The 23,398-nt window shown below is 32.6% G+C and overlaps 1 protein-coding gene across 1 annotated transcript in view; it reads right to left on the bottom strand.

The window, feature by feature from the left end:
* LOC146923681 (polyubiquitin-like) overlaps window positions 1-23,398 on the bottom strand; it is a 69,482-nt gene that overhangs the window by 24,990 nt on the left and 21,094 nt on the right. Inside the window, exon 5 of the mRNA XM_085711756.1 lies at window positions 18,918-19,145. Within this exon, the coding sequence (XP_085567882.1) occupies window positions 18,918-19,145 (228 nt within the window). The remainder of the gene's footprint in view (window positions 1-18,917; window positions 19,146-23,398) is intronic.

Below are 23,398 nucleotides of genomic sequence, written 5' to 3'. Positions count from 1 at the left end.
GGTACCAAAAATGTTACGACAATATAGTTATCAAAGTTAATGGAAAAATACAAGAAGTTCGTACCATGCAAATATAAAATCTCAAAAATAGAAGGATATACAACAATATTCAAGACATTCATAATTATTTATCAAAGTTCATTGTTACTAATATTCGAACCTAATGTAAAGCAAACAAGTCTTAAGTCTATAAGGCTTAAGGTAGCTCATCAAAGCATTTAAAATTGTTGGGTCGTTTGTTACCAGATCACCGTTATCAGTCACTTAGGTCACCCTCCAAATGTCTATTCGTGGACGTGACAACACAAAGGAGTTTCACATAGCACTTAAGGGAGGAGTGTATATTAAATACAATCTTGAAATATGCTAGAAAAAGGTATCAAATTTAATGACCAAAAGCATATTGCATATATGACATCAGATTAACTCTTCTCAGATATAGAAAATAACTTATGAAATCAAATCAAATAAAACAAATACATACCTGAAAAACGGGAATCATTAAGGGTTGAAAACAATTGCAGCACTCAAGCAAATTAGGGTTGGAAATCACAAGAGGAACGGAGCTGTTCTTACTATCTTTTACAGAATTAACGATCTCTAGATAGTCTTTGTTGCATGTCTCCACTTCATCTTTTGCCTAATAGTGATTAAAAAAATAAATACATAATCAAAATCATGTTTTTGAGTAAAGCATAATCACGTTGTTCTAGTAAAATAAAATCAAGCTATTAAAACAAAATACTCACAGAGAAACTAGAAATTATAGGCATAATCACGTTGCTACCGATGTGTACTTTGGCACATTTGGCAGTGCCCTTTTTTAAAGAATGTCTTTGTCGGATGTAACTAAGCTTATATGAAGCAAAATATGGCCACATACGTCTGGGCTTTGCAGAAAAAACATGAGTTCTCGTCAGCTTAATGTGCCTATTTTTCTCCACTTTAGATTTGATTTGAGAATCCCCGTGTTTATGGCTGAAATGCATAGACAACACTTTTGATGATTCAACAAAGTCACATCCTAGAAAGGGACAGTAACAGGGCTTATGGGTGCATTCTTCTTCATGATTTGTCTGCCTAAGGTATGTATTTTTCACCCTGCAACCATATTTTGCATTCGGACATGGCATTTCAATAGATCGCAATAGATTCTCAATGGCTTTACAACGTTTAGAGCTGATGGACAATGAGCACTTGTGACACTTGCTCCAAAGTTTAGGAAAGCAAGTAGAGCAAACAATATGACCATTATCACACTGTATTGCAGCAGAAAAACAAAACCATCAAATTTGACTTTTAACCAATGGCTATGATAAAATAAAGTAAGACATATATTTTTAAGGCTTGTTAGCAAGTTATGAGATCAAAAGTATAACCAACAAAGCTAATTATACTAAGTTTATTTTTCTTAAAATCTATATACTCAATGACTGATAGTAGCTGGTACCAAAAATGCTACGACAATATAGATATCAAAGTTTATGGAAAAATACAAGAATGTAGTACCATGCACATATAAAATCTCAAAAATAGAAGGATATACAACATTCAAGACATTCATAATTATTTATCAAAATTCATTGTTACTAATATTCAAACCCAATGTAAAGCAAACAAGTTTTAAGTGTATAAGGCTTAAAGTAACTCATCAAAGCAACTTTTTTTTGGTGGTGGCCGGGGTTTGAACCCCAGACCTTGCATATTTTTATGCATTGTCCATACCAACTGAGCTAAGCTCGCGAGGACAAAGCAACTAAAATAAATGAAAGTGATTCCTTAAATAGATCACTATATCTAACCATTTATTCATCATCATCATGCTCGCTCTTTTTACTACTAGACCTCATTTGTTATGCATCATTTTCCTTTTCAGCTAGCGTAAGTGAATCCCATTCTTTTCTACTTCCTACAACGTCGCATAAGATGATGGGGCAAGTAATGTCATTTTTTTTTAGAGGAATTTGGCTCCTCTAAAGTGAGAAAGTCAAGCTTCATTAATTTAAAAAATCTTGATTGTTATGATGTACCTTTAAATTATCCTTAATTTTCTAATTAACAGTTGATAATACTTATTTTATCTTCTAAAGTGATTTACTTGTTAAGAGTCTCACATTTGATGAAATAAAGCTTAAATATAGGGGTGTGTGTGTGTGTGTGTGTAAATGAGGTATTGAGTAAGGTACAACTCAAATTCGAAATTTTGTTGGGTCGCCTATTACCAGATCACCGTTATCAGCCACTTGGGTCACCCTCCAAATGTCCATTCATGGACGTTACAAGACAACGGAGTTTCACATCGCACTTAAGGGAAAAGTGTATAGTGGTAACTATTGAATACAATCTTGAAATATACTAGAAAAAGTATCAAATTTAATGACCAGAAACATATTACATATATGACAACAGAATAACTCTTCTCAGATATAGAAAATAACAGATAAAATAAAACAAATGCATACCTGAAAAACGGGAATCGTTAAGGGTTGATAACAATTGCAGCACTCAAGCAATTTAGGGTCGGAATTATAAAAGGAACGGAGCTGTTCTTACTAACATCTTGTACGGAATCAATGATCTCTTCACCGTCTTTGGTGCATGTCTCCCTTTCATCTTTTGCCTAATAGTGATTAAAAAAACAAATACATATCAAAATCAAGTTTTTGAGTAAAGCATAATCACCTTGTTCTAGTACAATTAAATCAAGCTATTAAAACAAAATACTCACAGAGAAACTAGAAAATATAGGCATAATCACGTTGCTACCGATGTGTCCTTTGGTGCTTTTGGCGGCTCCCTCTTTTAAAGAATGTCTCTGTCGAATGTAACAAAACCTTATTTCTAAACCTTATTTTCGGTTTCTGCTGTGTGCTGTTTTTGTAGCCAGCGGCAGTGCAGAACTGTTTTTGGAGGTCTCTTAGTTACTTTCCCTGCTTGTTCAGGTTCAGGGGGCCTCTTACGTTTTGTTCTCTCCTTAAGAGGACTGTGTTGGCTTAATATATGTGGCTGTTCAAAAACAAAAAAACTAAACCTTATTTGAAGCAAAATCTTGCGACATACGCTTGGGCTTCCAAAAATATAAAAAACACAAAAACATGAGTTATCCGTAATTAATTAATGTGTTTTTGTTGATTATTAATTAATTCATACTATTTTGTTTCAAAAAAAAAATTATACTATTTAATATATTTCTCCATGCTCCATCAAACAAAAAATTCTCCATACATTTTTTTGAGTTTATTTTTGTTGGTAAAACTAAACCTTATTTGAAGCAAAATCTTGCGACATACGCTTGGGCTTCGAAAAAAATAAAAAACACAAAAACATGAGTTATCCGTAATTAATTAATGTGTTTTTGTTGATTATTAATTAATTCATACTATTTTGTTTCAAAAAAAAAATTATACTACTTAATATATTTCTCCATGCTCCATCAAACAAAAAATTCTCCATACATTTTTTTGAGTTTATTTTTGTTGGTCTTAGTGAAGTGGTGAAGTGGTAATCCACTGAAATTAAACTCACACACGAGGTCCCAGATTCGAACCCAGGTCACGACGTCCGACCTTGCAGTTTCGGCATTTGCCAGTTGAGCTAGGATTTCTAGACATTTTTTTGAGTTTAATACATAAGTATCCAATCATAATCTATTATATTACTAGATGATCTTTAAAAAAAAGATATATATATATATATATATATATATATATATATATATATATATATATATATATATATATATATGAGTCAGGATCCGTTGACACCAGGTGTCAACGGATTCGTTGACACTAAATCTCAACCGTACATTATATTTGATCAAAGGCTCTTATTAGTGTCTACGTTTCTACTTCCTGTATCTCTTTTCTCTCAACCGCACACTATTTTCGTTTTCTGCTTGATGTACTTTAACGCAGCAATACGAAATCTCAATTACAGAATCACAACACTGTGTTCATACTCACCAAGGTTAAATTTTGATTTGTCACGACGACAATTCAATTTAGTTTAAAGGGTTTTCCATTTTCCCTAATTCATAAATTAATCTTATACATCCATTGGTTTTGCAATCATATGCAATTATTTTAATGATTTACAAAGTAATACTTCCAATTAATTTTAAATGATAATATCCTGGAAGTACTTTTACAATTCGGTAATGGGAAAACACCAATTTGATCATTTCAGAAACTCAACCCTTATACCTAAAGCTCCACCAATAATTATTGAAACAAATTAAACCCCATTCAACATACCAATTGATTCTCTACCTTACAGTCCCATTACGATGGTCTAAAAAATTTGGCATAAATTGTTTCAATGAACAGTGATTCATACGAAGAAATAATCAAGGAATTAATGATAAGGGAACAAAGATGCAGACAAGGGAATAATATTGTCCTGGTTTCAACTCTCATTATAGAACAATAATAATGTACGGTTGAGAGGAAGGATATACAGGAAATAGAAACATTGACACTAATAGGAGCCTTTGTTTAAATATAATGTACGGTTGATATTTGGTGTCAACGAATCTGTTGACACCTGGTGTCAACGGATCCTGACTCATATATGAAACGCGCGCGTTTCATTTTTTTTAAATAAAATAAAATAAAAAACCATAAATGAAATAAAACCAAAGAAAATCCACTGAACCCTACCCAAAACCTTTTCAGTCACTTTCCTCATCTCTCTTTTTTCCTTTCTTTTTCTCTTACGAGAAGCTTCTTCATTCTCTTTTCATTATTTTTTCTTCCATTTCAATTTACACAAGACAAATAAAAACAATTCATCATCCATATTCCCTTGAGAAAAATCCTTCATTTCAAGCCAAAGCTTCCTCATACCTCACAAGTGTTTTTTGGTAGTATGTTGGGAATAGGGTTTGTGCTTTGGGAATGAAGAGGAATACCCATAGTCTGAAAGTCGCTCATTGAGACTTTTTGGAGATATTGTAAAGAATAATGAAGACTCAACAATTAATCAATCAAATCAAGACAAATCAAGCAAACCATTGGAAAGTAATTTGTCTGAATGCATTGCCTTGATACATGGAGTAAAGACAAATAATATTCATAAAAGCTCCTAGAGATACTTCCTCATATACATATATTAGTATTACCGTTGGTTTTCTGTCAAACCAAAATATTGAATAAAGGCCCTCATTGATATTGCCTTATATATATATATATATATATATATATATATATATATATATATATATATATATATATATATATATATATATATATATATATATATATATATATAGCCGTTGGTAGTAATAATTATAAAGGCACCGTATTGCCTTATATATATTATTAGTACCGTTGGATAGATAGATATAAAATTGTAATAGTGTATATTATGCAAGCAAGCTGAAATACAATATCAATTAATCTTTCAGCCACTATTATATCATAATTTCATTTTTCATTATGGTATCAGTAGCATTTTCATCTTCCGCTGAAGAGCCTAAACTCACCATTCAATCATTCCACCAATGTTCAAGCCTTGTTTCAATCAAACTATCCACTTCAAATTTTCTTCTTTGGAAATTCCACATGTTATCTTTGATTAGAAGCATGGGCGTTGAACATCATATTACTAGCACTTCCAAACCAGATGATGAGATCACCGATTCATCTGGAACCGGAACAAAAAATCCAAATGTAGAGCGGTGGATATTGAATGATGGATTGCTCATCTCATGGCTCCTTGGTAACATGAAAGAAGAAGTTCTTAGCATGATCCTTGGGGGGGATACAACTCACTATATTTGGAGTTCACTCCATGAACAGTTGTTGCCCAACACTAAAGAAGGTGAAACTGAAGCCCAACTGAAAAATAGCATTTATGCTATCACAAAGGGGAACTTATCCTTGCAGGAATACATCAGAGAATTCAAAGAATTGTGTGACAAACTTTCAGCCATCGAAAAGCCACTTTCAGATGTCGACAAAGTCTTGCAATTTTCGAAAGGACTTGGAAACAAGTACAAAAGTTTTCAAATGGCGGTATTATCAAAACCTCCATATCCTTCTTTTAATCAATTTATTATGTCATTGCAAAATTTTGAACAGGTTTATCTTGCTGAAGAAAATCCCTCAATTAATAATAATCAAACCTCACTTAGCCTTAGAGGAAGAGTAAGTAATATGCATGGAGGTAGAGGCAACATTAAAGGACGTGGCTCACAAAATTATAATCAAAACCGTCCAAGGAAACAAAATAGGGAAACTTGCCAAATATGTGGTAAAACAAACCATATTGCATCTATGTGTTATTACAGGTATGAATACAATAATGTAGGAGAAAACTCCCATGCATGAAGCATTAGCAACATGTACCTGAATGATGATAATGATCCAAATTTCTATGTTGACTCGGGAGCAACCACTCATATGACAAACCAATGAGGTAACCTTAAAAATCTTAAACCTTATTTTGGCAGTGACAAAGTTTTTGTTGGAAATGGGCAAGCTTTACCTATTACCCATAAAGGTAAAATTTCTCTTAAAACTGCACAAGGTAAGCTTGATCTAAATAATACTTTGGTTGTGCCTAATCTTAAAAAGAACTTATTATCAGTGAGTCAACTCACTAATGATAATGATTGTATTTTTTAATTTAACTCTAATGGTTTTGTCATTAAAGATTGAACACAAAAGATCTTAGCCAAAGGGCATAAACAAGGTAACCTTTATGCTCTAAAGGGGGAAACTTTTGAAGCTCTTTCTACTATTAAGGAAGCATCTTCTGAAATATGGCATGCTAGCTTAGGACATCCAAATTTTAAATTTTTGCAAACTCTAGAAAAGAAGAAAGTTATCAACGTTTCAAATTGGTTGACAAAAAATAACTTATGCACTAGTTGTCAATTCGGAAAACGTTGTAAACTTTCCTTCAATAAATCTAGTTCAACCTCTCAATTTCCCTTAGAAAAAATTTACAGTGATTTGTGGGGACCAGCCCCCACAATTTCCTTTCAAAAGTTTCAGTATTATGTAATTTTCGTTGATGATTTTACTCGATACACATGGTTATATCCGTTGAGAAACAAATCTGATTTTTATACATGTTTCCTTAAATTTTAAGCTTTTGTTGAGAAACATTTTGATAGGAAGATCAAAACATTTCAAAGTGACGGTGGTGGTGAATTCACCTCCAATGAGTTTATGAACCATCTTGCTTATAGCGGCATAGCTCAATAGTTATCATGTCCTTACACACCAGAACAAAATGGCCTTGCCGAATGATGACAGTCAATTATTCGCTATTTTTAGTGTCATTTTCATCACATTTTGGAGTTCACAAGGCAACTTAAGCAGCAAGAAAAGCAAGAAAAGCATGAAAAGTTGAAGATTTTGAAGAAAGTAATTTTCTGAAGAATATTGGAGTTCATAGTTATTTTGAGCATGATAAAGTGCGAAAAAGAGGAAAAATTGAAGATGCTGGAAAAACGCCAAAAACGTGTCACGATTTACCAAAACGTGACACGATTTTACCAGACCTGAAAAACATGCTCTCGGCGTTGGGGTAAAACGTGTCACGATTGCAAAAACGTGACACGATTTACTTAAAACGTGACACGATTTTAGGCGAATTTCTGTGCCTATTTAAGCTGAAGTCTATTCCAAAAACAAGGGTTACGAATTCTGGAGAGAGAAAGTGCGATTTGCAGACCTGGAGACTGAAGAACGGGGCGATTTCCTCCATTCTTTACCAGTTTATGTATGTTTTAATTCTTTCATTGATTATGCTATTTGTAAACTCAATTATGAGTAGCTAAATCTCTTAGAGATTAGGTCTGAGATGATTCTTTGTAACCTTAATTGATACATGATGCTGTGAAACTCTATTTATTGTGAATGATATTCTAGTCTTTATTCAATTCAATTGTTCTTAATGCTTTTTATATCCTGATCAAATATAAATATGATTTAGTGAGAATGAATGACTACTGACCATAGCTTTCTACTTAGACCTATTGAATTGTTCTAATAAACATGGTTAGTCTAGGAATGAATAATCGTTTATTAGTGATATTAGGTTAACGTGCTTTAAACCTTCAAATATTATTAGACCACCTAAGGGATTAGGGGCTGTAGTGTGAGAAGAGGGTCCTAACTCAAGGGATTGATTAGAACTATTTTGTTAACTATCGTGGGACTAGGAAATCAGTCATAAGAATAGGTGCAATATACCAATTAGGGGAACATAGATGATTCGAAAGACCTGATCTCATCTCTCTCTTATTTTCTAACCGAATCTTTATTTTATGTTATTTAATTTTATGCAATCAAATCTACTGCATAGTGGCAAACCAAAAATAACTTTTACGCATCCTAAATATTTTACCTTATTGCTGAATTGAGATTAACACAGTCCTCGTGGGATCGATATTTTTACTACTTCGATAGTATTTGGTGCACTTGCCAAACGTCTATCACCGAACGAAAACATCGACACATTGTGGAAACCGGGTTAACTTTACTTTTTCATGCAAGTGTTCCTTTAAAATTTTGGGTTGATGCTTTCTTGACTTCTGTTTATCTTATTAATCGTTTACCTCTTTCATCCATTGGTAAGGATACTCCATACTTTAAACTTTTTGGTAAACATCCTGATTATTCTGGACTTAGAATTTTTGGATGTCAATGTTTTCCATATTTAAAGACGCCTGGATTGAATAAGTTTTCTAGAAAAACCACTTCTTGTGTTTTTTTAGGATATAGTCCACTTCATAAAGGATATCGTTGTCTTGATCCACACACTCACCGTGTTTACATTTCACGTCATGTAGTTTTTAATGAAAATGATTTTCCTTATTCATCTCATACAAATTCCACACAATCACAATCTTTTGATTCATCTGTTACTACTTTCCCTAACTCTGATGAATGGTTTTCAGGAAATAAAGATGATGCTTCAGCACCCAATGACTCATCGATCATTACCTCAAAACCTATTGTCTTGGATCAAATTGACCCCTCTTCACCTGATTCAACTACACCACCTTTAACTTCAACCAACATAGACCTTGTTACCTCTGGATTCGAGGAAACCACACCTTCTCCACCATCTCAATCATCACCTATAATTGTTGATCCTCCTTAGTTGATGATGTACATTGTCTATCAAATAACCAAGTTAATCCGATCTCTACTTCTAGTCGACCAATTCGAGACAAACACCCTCCATCTTACCTAAAAATATATGATTGTCCAACTATCAACAAACCTCCCCGCTCCCATGATGCCCTTCTCATCTCAATTGAAGAACCTAAGACTCTTAAAATTGCCTTTAAATACACTAATTGGAGAACTGCTATGCATGAGGAAATTGATGCTCTTCATCAAAACAATACTTGGTCTCTTAATTGTCCCTCGCCCACCTGGTGCCAACGTTATGGGTTCTAAATGGATCTTTCGAACAAAAATGAAAGAAGATGGTACTATAGACTGGCTTAAAGCTCGATTTGTAGCCAAAGGATATACACAAATCCCTGGCCTTGATTTTGGCGAAACCTTCAGCTCAGTTGTCAAAGCTCCTACAATTCGGGTTATTCTTTCTCTAGTTGTGCATTTTAAATGGCCACTCAAACAACTAGATATGAAGAATGCTTTCTTGCATGGAACACTCAATGAATGTGTCTACATGGAACAACCTCTGGGCTTTGTACACTCTCAATATCCTGATCATGTTTGCCTACTCCATAAATCTCTTTATGGTTTTAAACAAGCACCTCGTGCTTGGTTTGATAAATTATCTACTTGTCTAGTTTCTATTGGATTTACATGTAGTAAAGCTGATTCGTCACTCTTCATTTATCGTCATGACACTAATTTCATTATTTTACTTGTCTATGTAGATGATGTTATTATTACAGGAAATAATTCAACCTTCATATCTGGTCTTACCGAACGTCTTAACAAGGACTTTGCTCTCAAAGACTTGGGACAACTACATTATTTCTTAGGACTTGAAGTTCGATATTTTTCTGGTGGTATCACAATCTCACAAACAAAATACGCACGAGACCTTCTAGAAAAAGCCAAAATGCTCGAAGCTTCAAAAATCAACACTCCCATTGCTCAAAAAGACATTGATCTATCTGATTATCACGAGTCTGTGGATCCTACTGAATATCGCCGTTTATGTGGCTCTCTCCAATATCTTACCTACACGAGACCAGACATTACACATGTTGTCAATGTCGTGTGCCAACATTTTCAAAATCCAACAAAAAAGGACCTGCGTGCTGTCAAACGTATTTTGCGCTACATTAAAGGAACTTTGACACATGGCCTTTGATATTTATCTCAAAGCTCTCTAACTCTTAATGCTTTTGGTGATGCAGATTGGGCAGGATGTCCAACTACTAGGAGAAGTACTACTGGTTATAGCATCTTTCTTGGATCAAATTGCATATCTTGGGTCTCAAAGAAGCAACCAACAGTCTCTCGTTCGAGCACTGAAGCAGAATATAGGTCTTTGGCAACCACAGCTGCTGAGTTAACATGGCTCCAACATCTCCTCCATGACCTTGACATCAAACTCGAACGACGTCCACTTCTCCTTTGTGATAACAAAAGTGCAATTCACTTGGCTCATAATCCAGTGTTTCATGCTCGGACCAAACACATCGAGATTGACTATCATTTGATCCGAGAAAAAGTTACGACCGGTGATCTCCAGCTCCAATACTTGCCTATAACTCAACAAATTACAGATGTTTTCACCAAAGCATTGGGTAAAGATTCATTTTCTACATTTCGTTACAAGCTTGGCGTTCATCCACACTCTCTGCCAACCTTGAAGGGGGGTGTAAAGAATAATGAAGACTCAACAATTAATGAATCAAATCAAGACAAATCAAGCAAACCATTGGAAAGTAATTTGTCTGAATGCATTGCCTTGATACATGGAGTAAAGACAAATAATATTCATAAAAGCTCCTAGAGATATTTCCTCATATACATATATTAGTATTACCGTTGGTTTTCTGTCAAACCAAAATATTGAATAAAGGCTCTCATTGATATTGCCTTATATATATATATATATATTGTTATGAAACTAATTAAATAGAAACAATAATAGAGAGAAGGAGAAGAAGAAAGAATAGAGAGAAGTATTATTATTCTCTGATGTGGTTGAGAATGTTACAAATGAGCTCTATTTATAGGGAAATAGAATAGCTTATGGACTAAGCCCAATGATCTAGTAGTATAGCCCATTAACCCATTTGCTATTTGGACATCCACTATTAATATTTATAACACTCCCCCTTGGATGTCCATCGAGGATATGCCTCATTAAAACCTTACTAAAATAAAACCCAGTGGTAAAAAAATTATAGTGAAGGAAAAAGAGTACAATATCCTTTTGAGTGTGAACTGCCTCGTTAAAAACCTTACCAGGAAAACCCAATGGGACAAAACCTTGGTGAAGGAAAAAAGAGTGCAGAACAAATTTATTTCTCCCCCTCATGAAGACAAATATCTCTTAGACGGAGAAGACCAATTCATAATACAAGTTTCTCAAAAACTTTACTTGGGAGTGACTTTGTAAAAACATCTGCAGGATTATCACACGAATAAACTTGTTGAATGCTGATATCACCATTCTTCTGAAGATCACGGGTGAAAAAGAATTTGGGAGAAATATGTTTTGTTCGGTATCCTTTAATGTATCCTTCTTTCAACTGAGCAATACATGATGTATTATCTTCATAAATGATTGTTGCATCCATTCTTCCAAAAGATAAACCACAATTATTTTGTATATGTTGAATCAATGACCTTAATCAAACACATTCTCTACTTGCCTCATGAAATGCTAAAAGTTCTGCAGGATTTGATGATGTTGTTGTTATGGTCTACTTTACAGATCTCCATGAAATGGTTGTATCTCCACTTCTAAAAAAGTAATTTGTTTATGATCTACCATGATGAGGATCTGACAAATAACATGCATCTGCATAACCAATTAATTCTAATTTGGGTACTTTGCGATAAAACAATCCCATATCCATTGTACCTCGAACCGGCCCGTTCCAATGCCTTCGCGTGGGTGAAGAACTATATCTTGATAATAGATTGACAAAAATGATATATCAGGATGTGTATTATCAGCAAGATACATCAATGCTCCTATTGCACTGAGATATGGTACTTCAGGACCAAGTAGTTTTTCACCTTCTTCTCGAGGTCTGAAAGGATCATTCTCCACATCCAAGGATCTAACAACCATTGGAGTAGAAACATTTAAAATTTTGCTATGTAAGCTTGTTGATGCACAAGAATCCCACATTTTACGTGCTCAATTTGTAATCGAAGACAAAACATTGTCTTTCATAAGTCTTTCATCTCGAACTCTTTCTGTAAGCAATCTATGGCTTATGGAAGCTCTTCAGGAGTTCCGATAATGTTTATGTCATCAACATAGACAACAATTATAGAAAATTCTTTTACAGATCTTTTCATAACAGTACATGGACAAATGGAGTCATTTTTATATCCTTCCCTCAGTAAATATTCACTGAGGCGATTGTACCACATGCGTCCTGATTGTTTTAGTCCATATAGAGACTTATTTAATTTTATGGAGTAGTCTTCCTGAGTTACTGAACTATTTGCTTCGAGCAAATTAAATCCTTCAGGGAGTTTCATGTAAATGTCACTATCAAGTGAGCCATACAAGTGGACTGTAACGACATCCAACATGTGCAAATTGAGCCCTTCATGAGCTATAAGGCTAATTAGGTATCTAAAAGTAGTTGCATCAACTTACATCAACTACAGGTGAGTATGTCTCATCAAAATCAATTTCGGGTCTTTGGGAAAACCTTTGAGCAACAAGTCTTGCTTTGTATCTTGCAACTTCACCATTCTCATTGCGTTTTCGCACAAACACCCATTTATATCCAACTGGCTTCAGGCCTTTAGGTGTTCGGAAAACAGGTCCAATACCTTTCTCTTATTAAGAGAGTTTAATTCTGCTTCAATTGCATCTTTCCATTTTGGCCAATTTTCGCTTTGTCTACATTCTTTAATAGACCTTGGTTCTTGATCCTCGTTATCATTTATCACATTCAGCGCTATGTTGTTTGCAAAAAATATCATCAACGTTGATTTCATGTCGGTTCCATTGGATTTCAATAGTGACATAATTTACTGAGATCTCTTTATTTTCGGGAATTTCAGGTACCTGATCAGTTTCATCTGGAACTGAAATATCAATTATGTCAGAACACTCTTTTAGAGTTTCTATATCCTCGTTTGGGTTATCTTTCCTTTAAGCTCCTTTTCTTATTCGAGGTTTTTTTTCTTCTATATATTTGGAACCGATTGGTCTACCATGCTTCAGGCACAGTTGAGACTCATTTGCAATATTAGAATATCCTACAGGGATATCTATTTCGTTTGGAGCATTAGCAGCTGATATTCAATTTGTTTAATGTTGCAAATGAGTTATATCTTGAGGATCATGATGAGACAATAATATTTCCTTTCAAATAATTATTTGAACTTCAGGTTCACATTTTTTTTAGCTGCTTATCATCTCCCCCTAATATTGGGAAAACTAATCCATCAATCGATAATCAACCTACTGGGTTGTAAACAAGTTGACTTAATAAAACTTATGATAGATGGAGATTCATATCAAAAATGTTTTCCCAATATTCTTTCAAGATTTATCCTAGTATATTATATTAGAGCAATTGTGATATACACAACACATCCAAAAATTTACTAAGATGAGAAATATTAGATTGTTAACCTAAAACCAATGATGAATTAGAGGGAGGACTTACATATAGTAATAAGTTGGCTTGATGCAAATCAATATATCAACATAAAGGATTGTTGATTCCCAAAATAGAGTTTATAATGTATGGTTTCATAAGTATCAAACATACAATTAACTTTAGACGTCTAAAGAATGGATCTTCAAGTCCATTTTTTTCATGAGCATATGCTAGCAATTGTTCAATATCAATTTCAATTGACAAATGATACTTATCATATTTTTTTCTGAAAAGTTCAGAAAATAAACTCTTTATCAAATTTGTTGACAAAATAATCTCACAAACTTCTGGTTGTGAATTGACAATAGTCATACATGTCATTTAGTTCATCAACACTTTCGATATATCGATTTACAAATATCACCAATTTTTTAAGACACAAAAGTTATTTGATTGAAGAATCTACTGGATCTTCAATACAAATCCATTAAAATTTATCTATTTTGCATCATAATAGATCCGGGATAACCCAACCGGTCTTGCCAACGACAAATTTAATATAGTATGTAAACTTCTTGGTTTACATAATATGTGCTTCCATTGCACTAATATAAGCGTATTACAAATCATAGACAACATCACTTTTCCATTACGCTTATTTTCACCAGAGTATATCTCGTAATAGAGATATTTAACATATATTTTTCAATATGATATCCATTTGGATGGATATTTTATAACTCAATAAAATCATATTAGAATGCAATCTCAATGTGTAACTTTGTTACTTTATGTAACAATACATTAGCTCTTCAGGAGCTTCGAGTAATCTTGTAACTCTTCGGGAATTATATCACAAATAATCAAGAAAAACAATTTTGAGCAATCCTTCTGGAATTGTTATATATTTTTAAGAATTACCATTTGAAAGATGATTTGTAAACTTCTGGTTTACAATAATATTCGCTTCATTTGTTTTTTATCAATTTGAAACAATAATAATAAACAACAACAAAATTCTACCCAAATAAAATTATATAAGGAATATTCTTAAAACCTTGATTTATCTTTTGCACAGCCATCATTTTATCAATTATAAAATAAACTAAACACGAAATTTCTCGAAGAAGTAAAAGTTTATAAATCATAAAGCTTTTCTTTCAAGGTAATATTTAGGCAACACAAATTGTCAATAAAATATCTTTTTCAAATTTGACATCTCCACAATGTAAATTACATGTGAGATCAAGATCAAATAAATGTATTTCATAAGAAAATATATATATCTAACATGTAATGTTTATGAGATAATAATCTTGAAGAATTTAGAAGTAAATAAGATAACGTTAATTTATAGAAGATATTTTCAAGAATTATGTAGAGAAGAATTTGTGCTTACCTTGTAATTCAAGCCATCTAGAAGTCTTATGCAATAAGAAAGAAGAAAATCATAACCAAACTTTGATCATGCAATAAGAAAACAATCTTGTCGGATTCAATCCATATAATAAAAATATGATCGTATCAAGAAAATCTTTGATCAAATAGTAATTTTCTATCTAATCTAAGTTCATACTAAAGGAATTGTATTACCTTGGCATGTATCATATCAATACTAATCTTTACTAAATCAATTACCATAACCATGATATTAGTTATAGTATGAACCATTCACTTCTGGGAATGACGTTCAATGTGACTTTTCACTATTTTGATCAAGAACCACTCATTATTCAATTACAAATGTGAGTAACCTTTCAAAAATATTCTTCAAGATATTCACTCATTTTGCTACTTCAGGAGCATGTTCGAGTGGTATAAAAACATCTATTGTCTCATATTTTCCTCCATTTTTTTTTCATGATAAAATAGATCTTATAAATTTGTGTTATGTTATGATTTAAATGTGTAGTTCTTCAAGAACTCAACATCAAATTTACATAAACGGCGATCAAGAAAAATCACCGTTTTTTTTTACGGCCCATAAGGGTGTTTATTAAAGCATTAATTCTTCAGGAACTATGCCACAAATCTTCATGAACAATGATTGAGATAATTCATTCCTTAAGTAGTCCTTCAGGGATGCTTTCAATAATATGTTTATTTTAGTTCTTCAATAACTATATCACAGATGTTCATAACCAATGATCTTTGAAAATTATTCTTCAAGTAATCCTTAAAAGGAGGTATCAATATTGAATTTTTCAAGAATTCATTGAGAATAAAAATTGCCTTTTTAAATTTTCAGGAATTAGCCAAATGATTTAAACAGAATTTGAGACTTTTGAGTTTTTCTGAAACTCATAGAGAATAAACTCTAGACTTTTGAATTCTTGTGAAATTCATATAAAATTTGGTTCTTAAGTTCTTCAAGAACTATATAACCAATCCAATCAGTTAATTGTAGGATCCTTCTAGGATGTATCATTACCGAATTCTTCAAGAATTCATAGAAAATAAAACCGAGTTTTTAAGTTCTTCAAGAACTATACAATATATTTAAACAATGAAATCAATTCTCTAAGCAATCCTTTAGAGATTAACACTTTTGAATTCTTCAAAAAAAAGAGTATCGAATAAATAATCACAGTAACATAAAACAATTCAGATAATAATGATTTAATGCAACCATAATGACATAACATTTTAATATGGTAATTATTCGTGAATATTAAAATACTAATGATTACAATATTAAAATACAATAAAATTCACATTAAAGAAAAAAAATAGTTACTACTCTTGCACATTAAGATATATTATTCATCAAGTGATTAAAATATACACTAAAGATGATCATACTAAAACAGAGCAATTTTACGATAAAAATAATGAAAATTGTGCTACTTTTGCAATCCTTCAGGGATATTAAAATACTTATTGATTCTTTGTGAGTTCTTCCGAAACTATATAATAAATTAAATCTTGATCAAAAATATAATAACTCTAATTAATTCATTTGTACAATCCTTCAGGGATGCATCTTTGTTGAATTCATTAGGAATTCAGTAAAAAAAATTGTGTTTTTAAGCAATCCTTCAGGGATTCAAAACCTTTGAATTCATCAGAAATTCATTGGAAAATAATTTGAGTTTTTAAACAATCTTTTATGCAATCCTTCAGGGATGCATGAATGTTTAATGAAAAACAAACAAACACTATATAATTTGTATAATAACAATAATATGTATCTATAAGGCATTGATTCCAAATTGATGGAATTGCAACAATAGCATATAATCATCGATACAAAATTACAACTTATTATAATAGATTAAGAAGAACTATTCACCTTCTTAGTTGATTAGAGCGTGCTGATAACGTGTTATGAAACTAAGTAAATAGAAACAATAATAGAGAGAAGTATTATTATTCTCTGATGTGGTTGGGAATGTTACAAATGAGCTCTATTTATAGGGAAATAGAATAGCTTATGGACTAAGCCCAATGATCTAGTAGTATAGCCCATTAACCCATTTGCTATTTGGACATCCACTATTAATATTTATAACATATATATATATATATATATATATATATATATATATATATATATATATAGCCGTTGGTAATAATAATTATAAAGGCACCTAGTATTGCCTTATATATTATTAGTACCGTTGGATAGATAGATATAAAATTGTAATAGTGTATATTATGCAAGCAAGCTGAATACAATATCAATTAATCTTTCAGCCACTATTATATCATAATTTTATTTTTCATTAGATATGACGTCGGACGCTTCACATGCTTCGTCATGAGTGGTTAGAGAGCAAACTTAGTTGATTCGTCATAACTGTGAGTTAATAACGACCATTATCACTTATTTTAGTTATCGTTTTTTTTTTTTGAGGGAAATTATTTTAGTTATCGTTATTATTGATATTTTGGTGATTTTATAAGTATTTATGAAAACGGGAAACACACTCTTTGAACATTTTTCTTGTCGTATGTTTAAGGTCATGAATATTAATGTTGTCTTTATTTGAACTTGTCTATGATTTATCGACAACTTGTCTCTATTCAAACAACTTCTCCTGTTGTTCATTTATTTTATTTTTTTGGTCAGACCTGTTGTTCATTTTTATTATGCATAGAATAGAATTGAAGCTCCATAATCAATCATGAGATTTATGAAAAATATGTTTGGGCCACCTTTTCCTAGAAGAGAAGGAGATGATTGGCCAAACAAGCTATTAGTCATAGGCCAAATGTTAATCTTTTGCTTTAATTTTTTTTTCTCCCTTTCCTTTAATATTCTCCCTTTCCTTTAATAAATATTGTACAAAAAATAAACTAATAAAATCGATTCTTATTATATCATTTTAAATCTTATTGTAAATTTCAAAAAAAAAAAAAATCTTATTGTAAAAATTGATGTATCAAATTTAAGTTTTATTGACTTGTCAACCAAACTATAGCACATAAGAAGGGTTTAGCTATCTAACTACATAACAACTTGCATTTGTCTGATTTTCTTTGTTTAAGATCATAGTTGGCCTCCATCAGAATAAAAATTAAATTTAAAGTTTCATAAAAATATTTGATATAAGAATATTTTTAAATACAAATATTTATGTTACAAGCAACCCTCAAGGAAGTTTCATAAAAACATTTGGATGAGAAACAACAATTTGACGGTTTTGAGTATTACACCATAATTGAAACAGCTATGATTTGACTTACTCAAAATCACATATAAATCTTAAGTTCTTTACAATTCACCATTTTTATTTCAAACATAGTGAGTGGACTCAAGTTACTTGACTCTTATTGATTATATGATACTTTGATGCTGCAATTATGTTTCTATCAAAATATAATGCATGAGTCACTCTATGTAATTATTGAACGTTTTCAACTATTGTTGAAAAGTTAATATGTTTCTTCAATTGCTAAAATCACCCCCCAGTTAAAAAATATCATATACAGCTCAAGACAAAACAAATGGACAAAAGTCAAATAATTAATAAGAAATGCAAAAGTGAAAGACTCTATGAATAAATCCAAAAGCGGAAGACTCTATTTTATCAATAATTTATGATTTCTCTACTTATTGGGTGATTGTATGCATGCTAAGGGTCGCCAACGACGAAAATGATAAGGTGGACAATTGCCAACTCTTGGATGTAGTAATCAGTGATGGTGTTGTGGTCATCTAGTCCCCAAGGAGGCGGAGGACAAGGTGGAGGGTTGAATCATTTTTGACGTTGTAATCGGCAAGGGTCTGGTTGCCATCGAGTTGCTTACCAGCTAAGATCAGACGTTGGTCGTGCATTGGGATACCATCATTTTCAAAAATCATCTCTTTCACTTTGGGCATCCTGTATGAACTCTTAACGTCAAGGGTCATTGTCTTTCCATCTAGACCCTTTACAAAGATTTGCATCTGCACCACAATTGCCAATAAATCGATACAACAAAATTTTAGACTGATATTTAAGGAACTGATCAACAATAGAAAAATAGAAATCACTAACAACACTTTTTTGGCATTTGAAATAGTGATTCAATACATAGAAAGAAGATATTAACAATTAAATAGGAAAATAACAAGCAAAGAAAAGGATATAGGAAGTACCATGGGGGTTGCGCAAGTTATGCAAATTTCTAACTTGAGAGGTTCAGAGGAACCAAATGGAATCACAAGGAACTCTGATGAAAGATTTGCTAAAGTAATCCGTTGGACATTCTTGGCAAAAGAGTGTAATTTCAGTTTACATATCTGAGACGTAGCCAATATATCGTAACTATACTCAGACTCAGAAACGTCTGGACCAAAGCAGCAAATATTGACAGCATTTCCTAACAATGTAGTACTATTATTGAGAATAAATAGTTTGTCATCATTTTCCTCTCGAAGAACAATGGTTTCATCATTAGACTTCAAGGAGATAACGAAGGATTGACCATAAGAAAATTTGATTTGCGAATCCCCGTGTTTATGGCAAAAATGCATAGACAACACTTTTGATGATTCAACAAAGTCACATCCTGAAAAGGGACAGTAACATGGCTTATGGATGCATTCGTCTTCATGATCCCTCTGCCTAATGTACCTATTTTTCACCCTGCAACCATATTTTGCATTCGGACATGGCATTTCAATAGATCGCAATAGATTCTCAATGGCTTCACAACGTTTAGAGCTGATGGACAATGAGCACTTGTGACACTTGTTCCGAAGATTAGGACAGCAAGTAGAGCAGACAATATGACCATTATCACACTGTATTGCAGCAAAAAAACAAAACCATCAAATTCGACTTTGAACCAATTGCTATAATAAAATAAAGTAAGACATTTCTTTATAAGGCTTGTTAGCAAGTTATGAGATCAAAAGTATAACCAACAGAGCTAATCATACTAAGTTTTTTCTTCTTAAAATCTATATACTCAATGACTGATAGTAGCTGGTACCAAAAATGCTACGACAATAAAGATATCAAAGTTTATGGAAAAAAACAAGAAATTCGTACGCACATATAAAATCTCAAAAATAGAAGGATATACAATATTCAAGACATTCATAATTATTTATCAAAGTTCATTGTTACTAATCTTCAAACCCAATGTAAAGCAAACAAGTCTTAAGTCTATAAGGCTTAAATTAACTCATCAAAGCATTTAAAATAAATGAAAGTGATTCCTTAAATAAATCACTATCTCTAACCATTTATTCATCATCATCATGCTCACTCTTTTTACTACTAGACCTCATTTGTTATGCATCTTTCTCCTTTTTGGCATAAGTGGTTCCCATTCTTTTTGGCATAAGTAATGTCATTTTTTTAGAAGAATTTGGCTCCTCTAAAGTGAGAAAGTCAAGCTTCGTCAATTTAAAAACACTTGATTGTTATGATGTACCTCTTATATTATTATCCTTATTTTTCTAATTAACATTTGATAATACTTACTTTATCTTCTAAAGTGATTTACTTGTTAAAAGTCTCACATTGAATGAGATAAAGTTTAAATATGAGTATATAAATGGGTGATTGAGTTAGGTACAACTCAAATTTGAAAATTTGTTGGGTCGTTTGTTACCAAATCACCGTTATCGGTCACTTGTGTCACCCTCAAAATGTATATTCGTGGACGTAACAACACAAAGGAGTTTCACATAGCACTTAAGGGAGGAGTGTATTTTAAATAGAATATTGAAATATACTAGAAAAAGGTATCAAATTTAATGACCAGAAGCATATTGAATATATGACATCAGATTAATTCTTCTCAGATATAGCAAATACTTTATGAAATCAAATAAATCAAATGCATACCTGAAAAACAGGAATCCTTAAGGGTTGATAACAATTGCAGCACTCAAGCAATTTAGGGTCGGAAATTATAAGAGGAACGGAGCTGTTCTTACTAACATCTTTTACGGAATTAACGATCTCTTCCCTGTCTTTATTGCATGTCTCCCTTTCATCTTTTGCCTAATAGTGATCAAAAAAACAAATACATATCAAAATCAAGTTTTTGAGTAAAGCATAATCACGTTCTTCTAGTACAATAAAATCAAGCTATTAAAACAAAATACTCACAAAGAAACAAGAAAATATAGACATAATCACGTTGCTACCGATGTGTGCTTTTGGCGGCTGCCTATTTTAAGAATGTCTCTGTCGAATGTAACAAACCTTATTTGAAGCAAAATATGGCCACATATACGCTTGGGCTTCGCAAAAAAAAACAAAACCATGAGTTATCCGTTATTAATTAATGTTTTTTTATTGATTATTAATTAATTTATACTATTTAATAGTATATTTCACCGTACTCCATCAAAAATAAAAAACTCTCCATACTTTTTTTTAGTTTAATACATGAGTATCCAATCATATCCTTCTTTTGAAAAGGCTAAATTTATTAATAAAAAATCCTTGTTCAAAGGTTATTCCAAAGTTTTGTTGTTGATTAATCCAACAAAAAAAAAAATCGTTGTTCAAGACAAACAAAGGCAAGTGAAACAAGATTTACAAAGCAACAATGTCGTATAACACCCAAAAAGAGAGGTACAGACAAAGCAAAATCCATGTACAAAACCTCACAATAAAAGCCATATTGATAACCCCACAAAGAGCTACCAACAACACCCAAACAATTGCGCAAAACAACCAAACCAAACCGCACAAACTCGTATATAGGCGGAACACCCAAAAAGAGAGATACAAACAAAGCAAAATCCATGTACAAAACCTCACAATAAAAGCTATATTGATAACCCCACAAAGAGCTACCAACAACACCCAAACAATTGCGCAAAACAACCAAACCAAACCGCACAAACTCCCATGAACATTAACAATGGCCCCCACCCTCAACCTAAAAGACCACTAAAATTTGTCCATATCCGCAAGCTAGTGCATCAATATGATTTCCAAAACAATAAGCAAACAAAACCCATAACAAGAATCCATTGAGAAACAACCATATCTGCCCCTACCACAACCTTCCACCACATCCGCACTTCGTCCGACACAAGTCAATACAAGACCTCCCCACAACAGCCCTAAAAACCAAATAAAAACCACAACACCATACACCAACACCCCTGCGGTTGCCGAAACCCAAAACAAAGAGACAAAGGTGAAACCACTTTCAACAGTCACACCTCGTTCCATTTGTACAAATTGATACACGACAATCTTCCCTACAAAATTCATCTTACTCAAACTCCATCACCGCGTTAAAAAATCAAACCCTTCAACATTCATAAACACAATTCCTCACCACAATAATCACAACCAAAACAACCCCCCCAAAGCCAAACAAAACCAAAATGACGACCCCCGCAAAACAGCACACCGTTGAATGACAGTGTTCTAACTAACGATCCTTCTCTAACTAAGTGAACCTTGAAACAATCACAACTGAAGAACGACTAAGAACATTGGGACGACCACTGAAGATTGTTGTCCGGACCCATTTTGGAACAACAGCAAAGGCGCGGTGAAGCCCACCAGAAAACCGCAACCAATGAACCCCAATCAATCAGAACCAAATGAACTTAAGGAATGAAACAAACAAAATCACGATGCCATATCAAAAACGGACCAAGAATACATAAACAAAGAATGGATGACGCCATCTCATCAACATAGTGAACCCAACAACTTTTGTTTACCTCAAAAACAGAACGACGAACACGACAATGCAACAACACAAAGAAAATCACATCCTGGTTAAGTGTGAGTAACAGAGCAATCCACGGTTAAAACACCGTCGACGGCTGCTTAACAACCCTGTACGGGGTTTATTTTTGGGGGATGCAATAGAGCGATGCCTGCACACCACCGGTCTTGAGGCTACATCGTTACTAGATCTTAAAAAAAATGTATGTTATCAACGTTCATACGAAAACTCCGTGTCAATCTATCGACTCTTTTTATTGTGCTAATGCGTATAAATTTCAAACAATAGAATTTTTGAATTTCTTATTTTGATTTAAATTATAGGTATTAGCTTTCATATGGGGACCTCCGCTTCTTTTACCTTGCTAATGCATGTATATACAATAATTTTTTATGAAGTTTTGATTTTGAATAAAATTATATATAGTTAAGGTTATAACTTTAATAATGAAAATTTCGACCAAAAAATATATTGTATTTCCTTTGTTTATTGTTATAGATC

This window comes from Medicago sativa, chromosome 5 (genome assembly GCF_051527215.1).
Source record: "Medicago sativa cultivar Bolivia chromosome 5, Bolivia_mono, whole genome shotgun sequence".
In the NCBI taxonomy this organism is placed as follows: Eukaryota; Viridiplantae; Streptophyta; class Magnoliopsida; order Fabales; family Fabaceae; genus Medicago; species Medicago sativa.
This window is presented reverse-complemented; position numbering and strand designations above follow the sequence as displayed.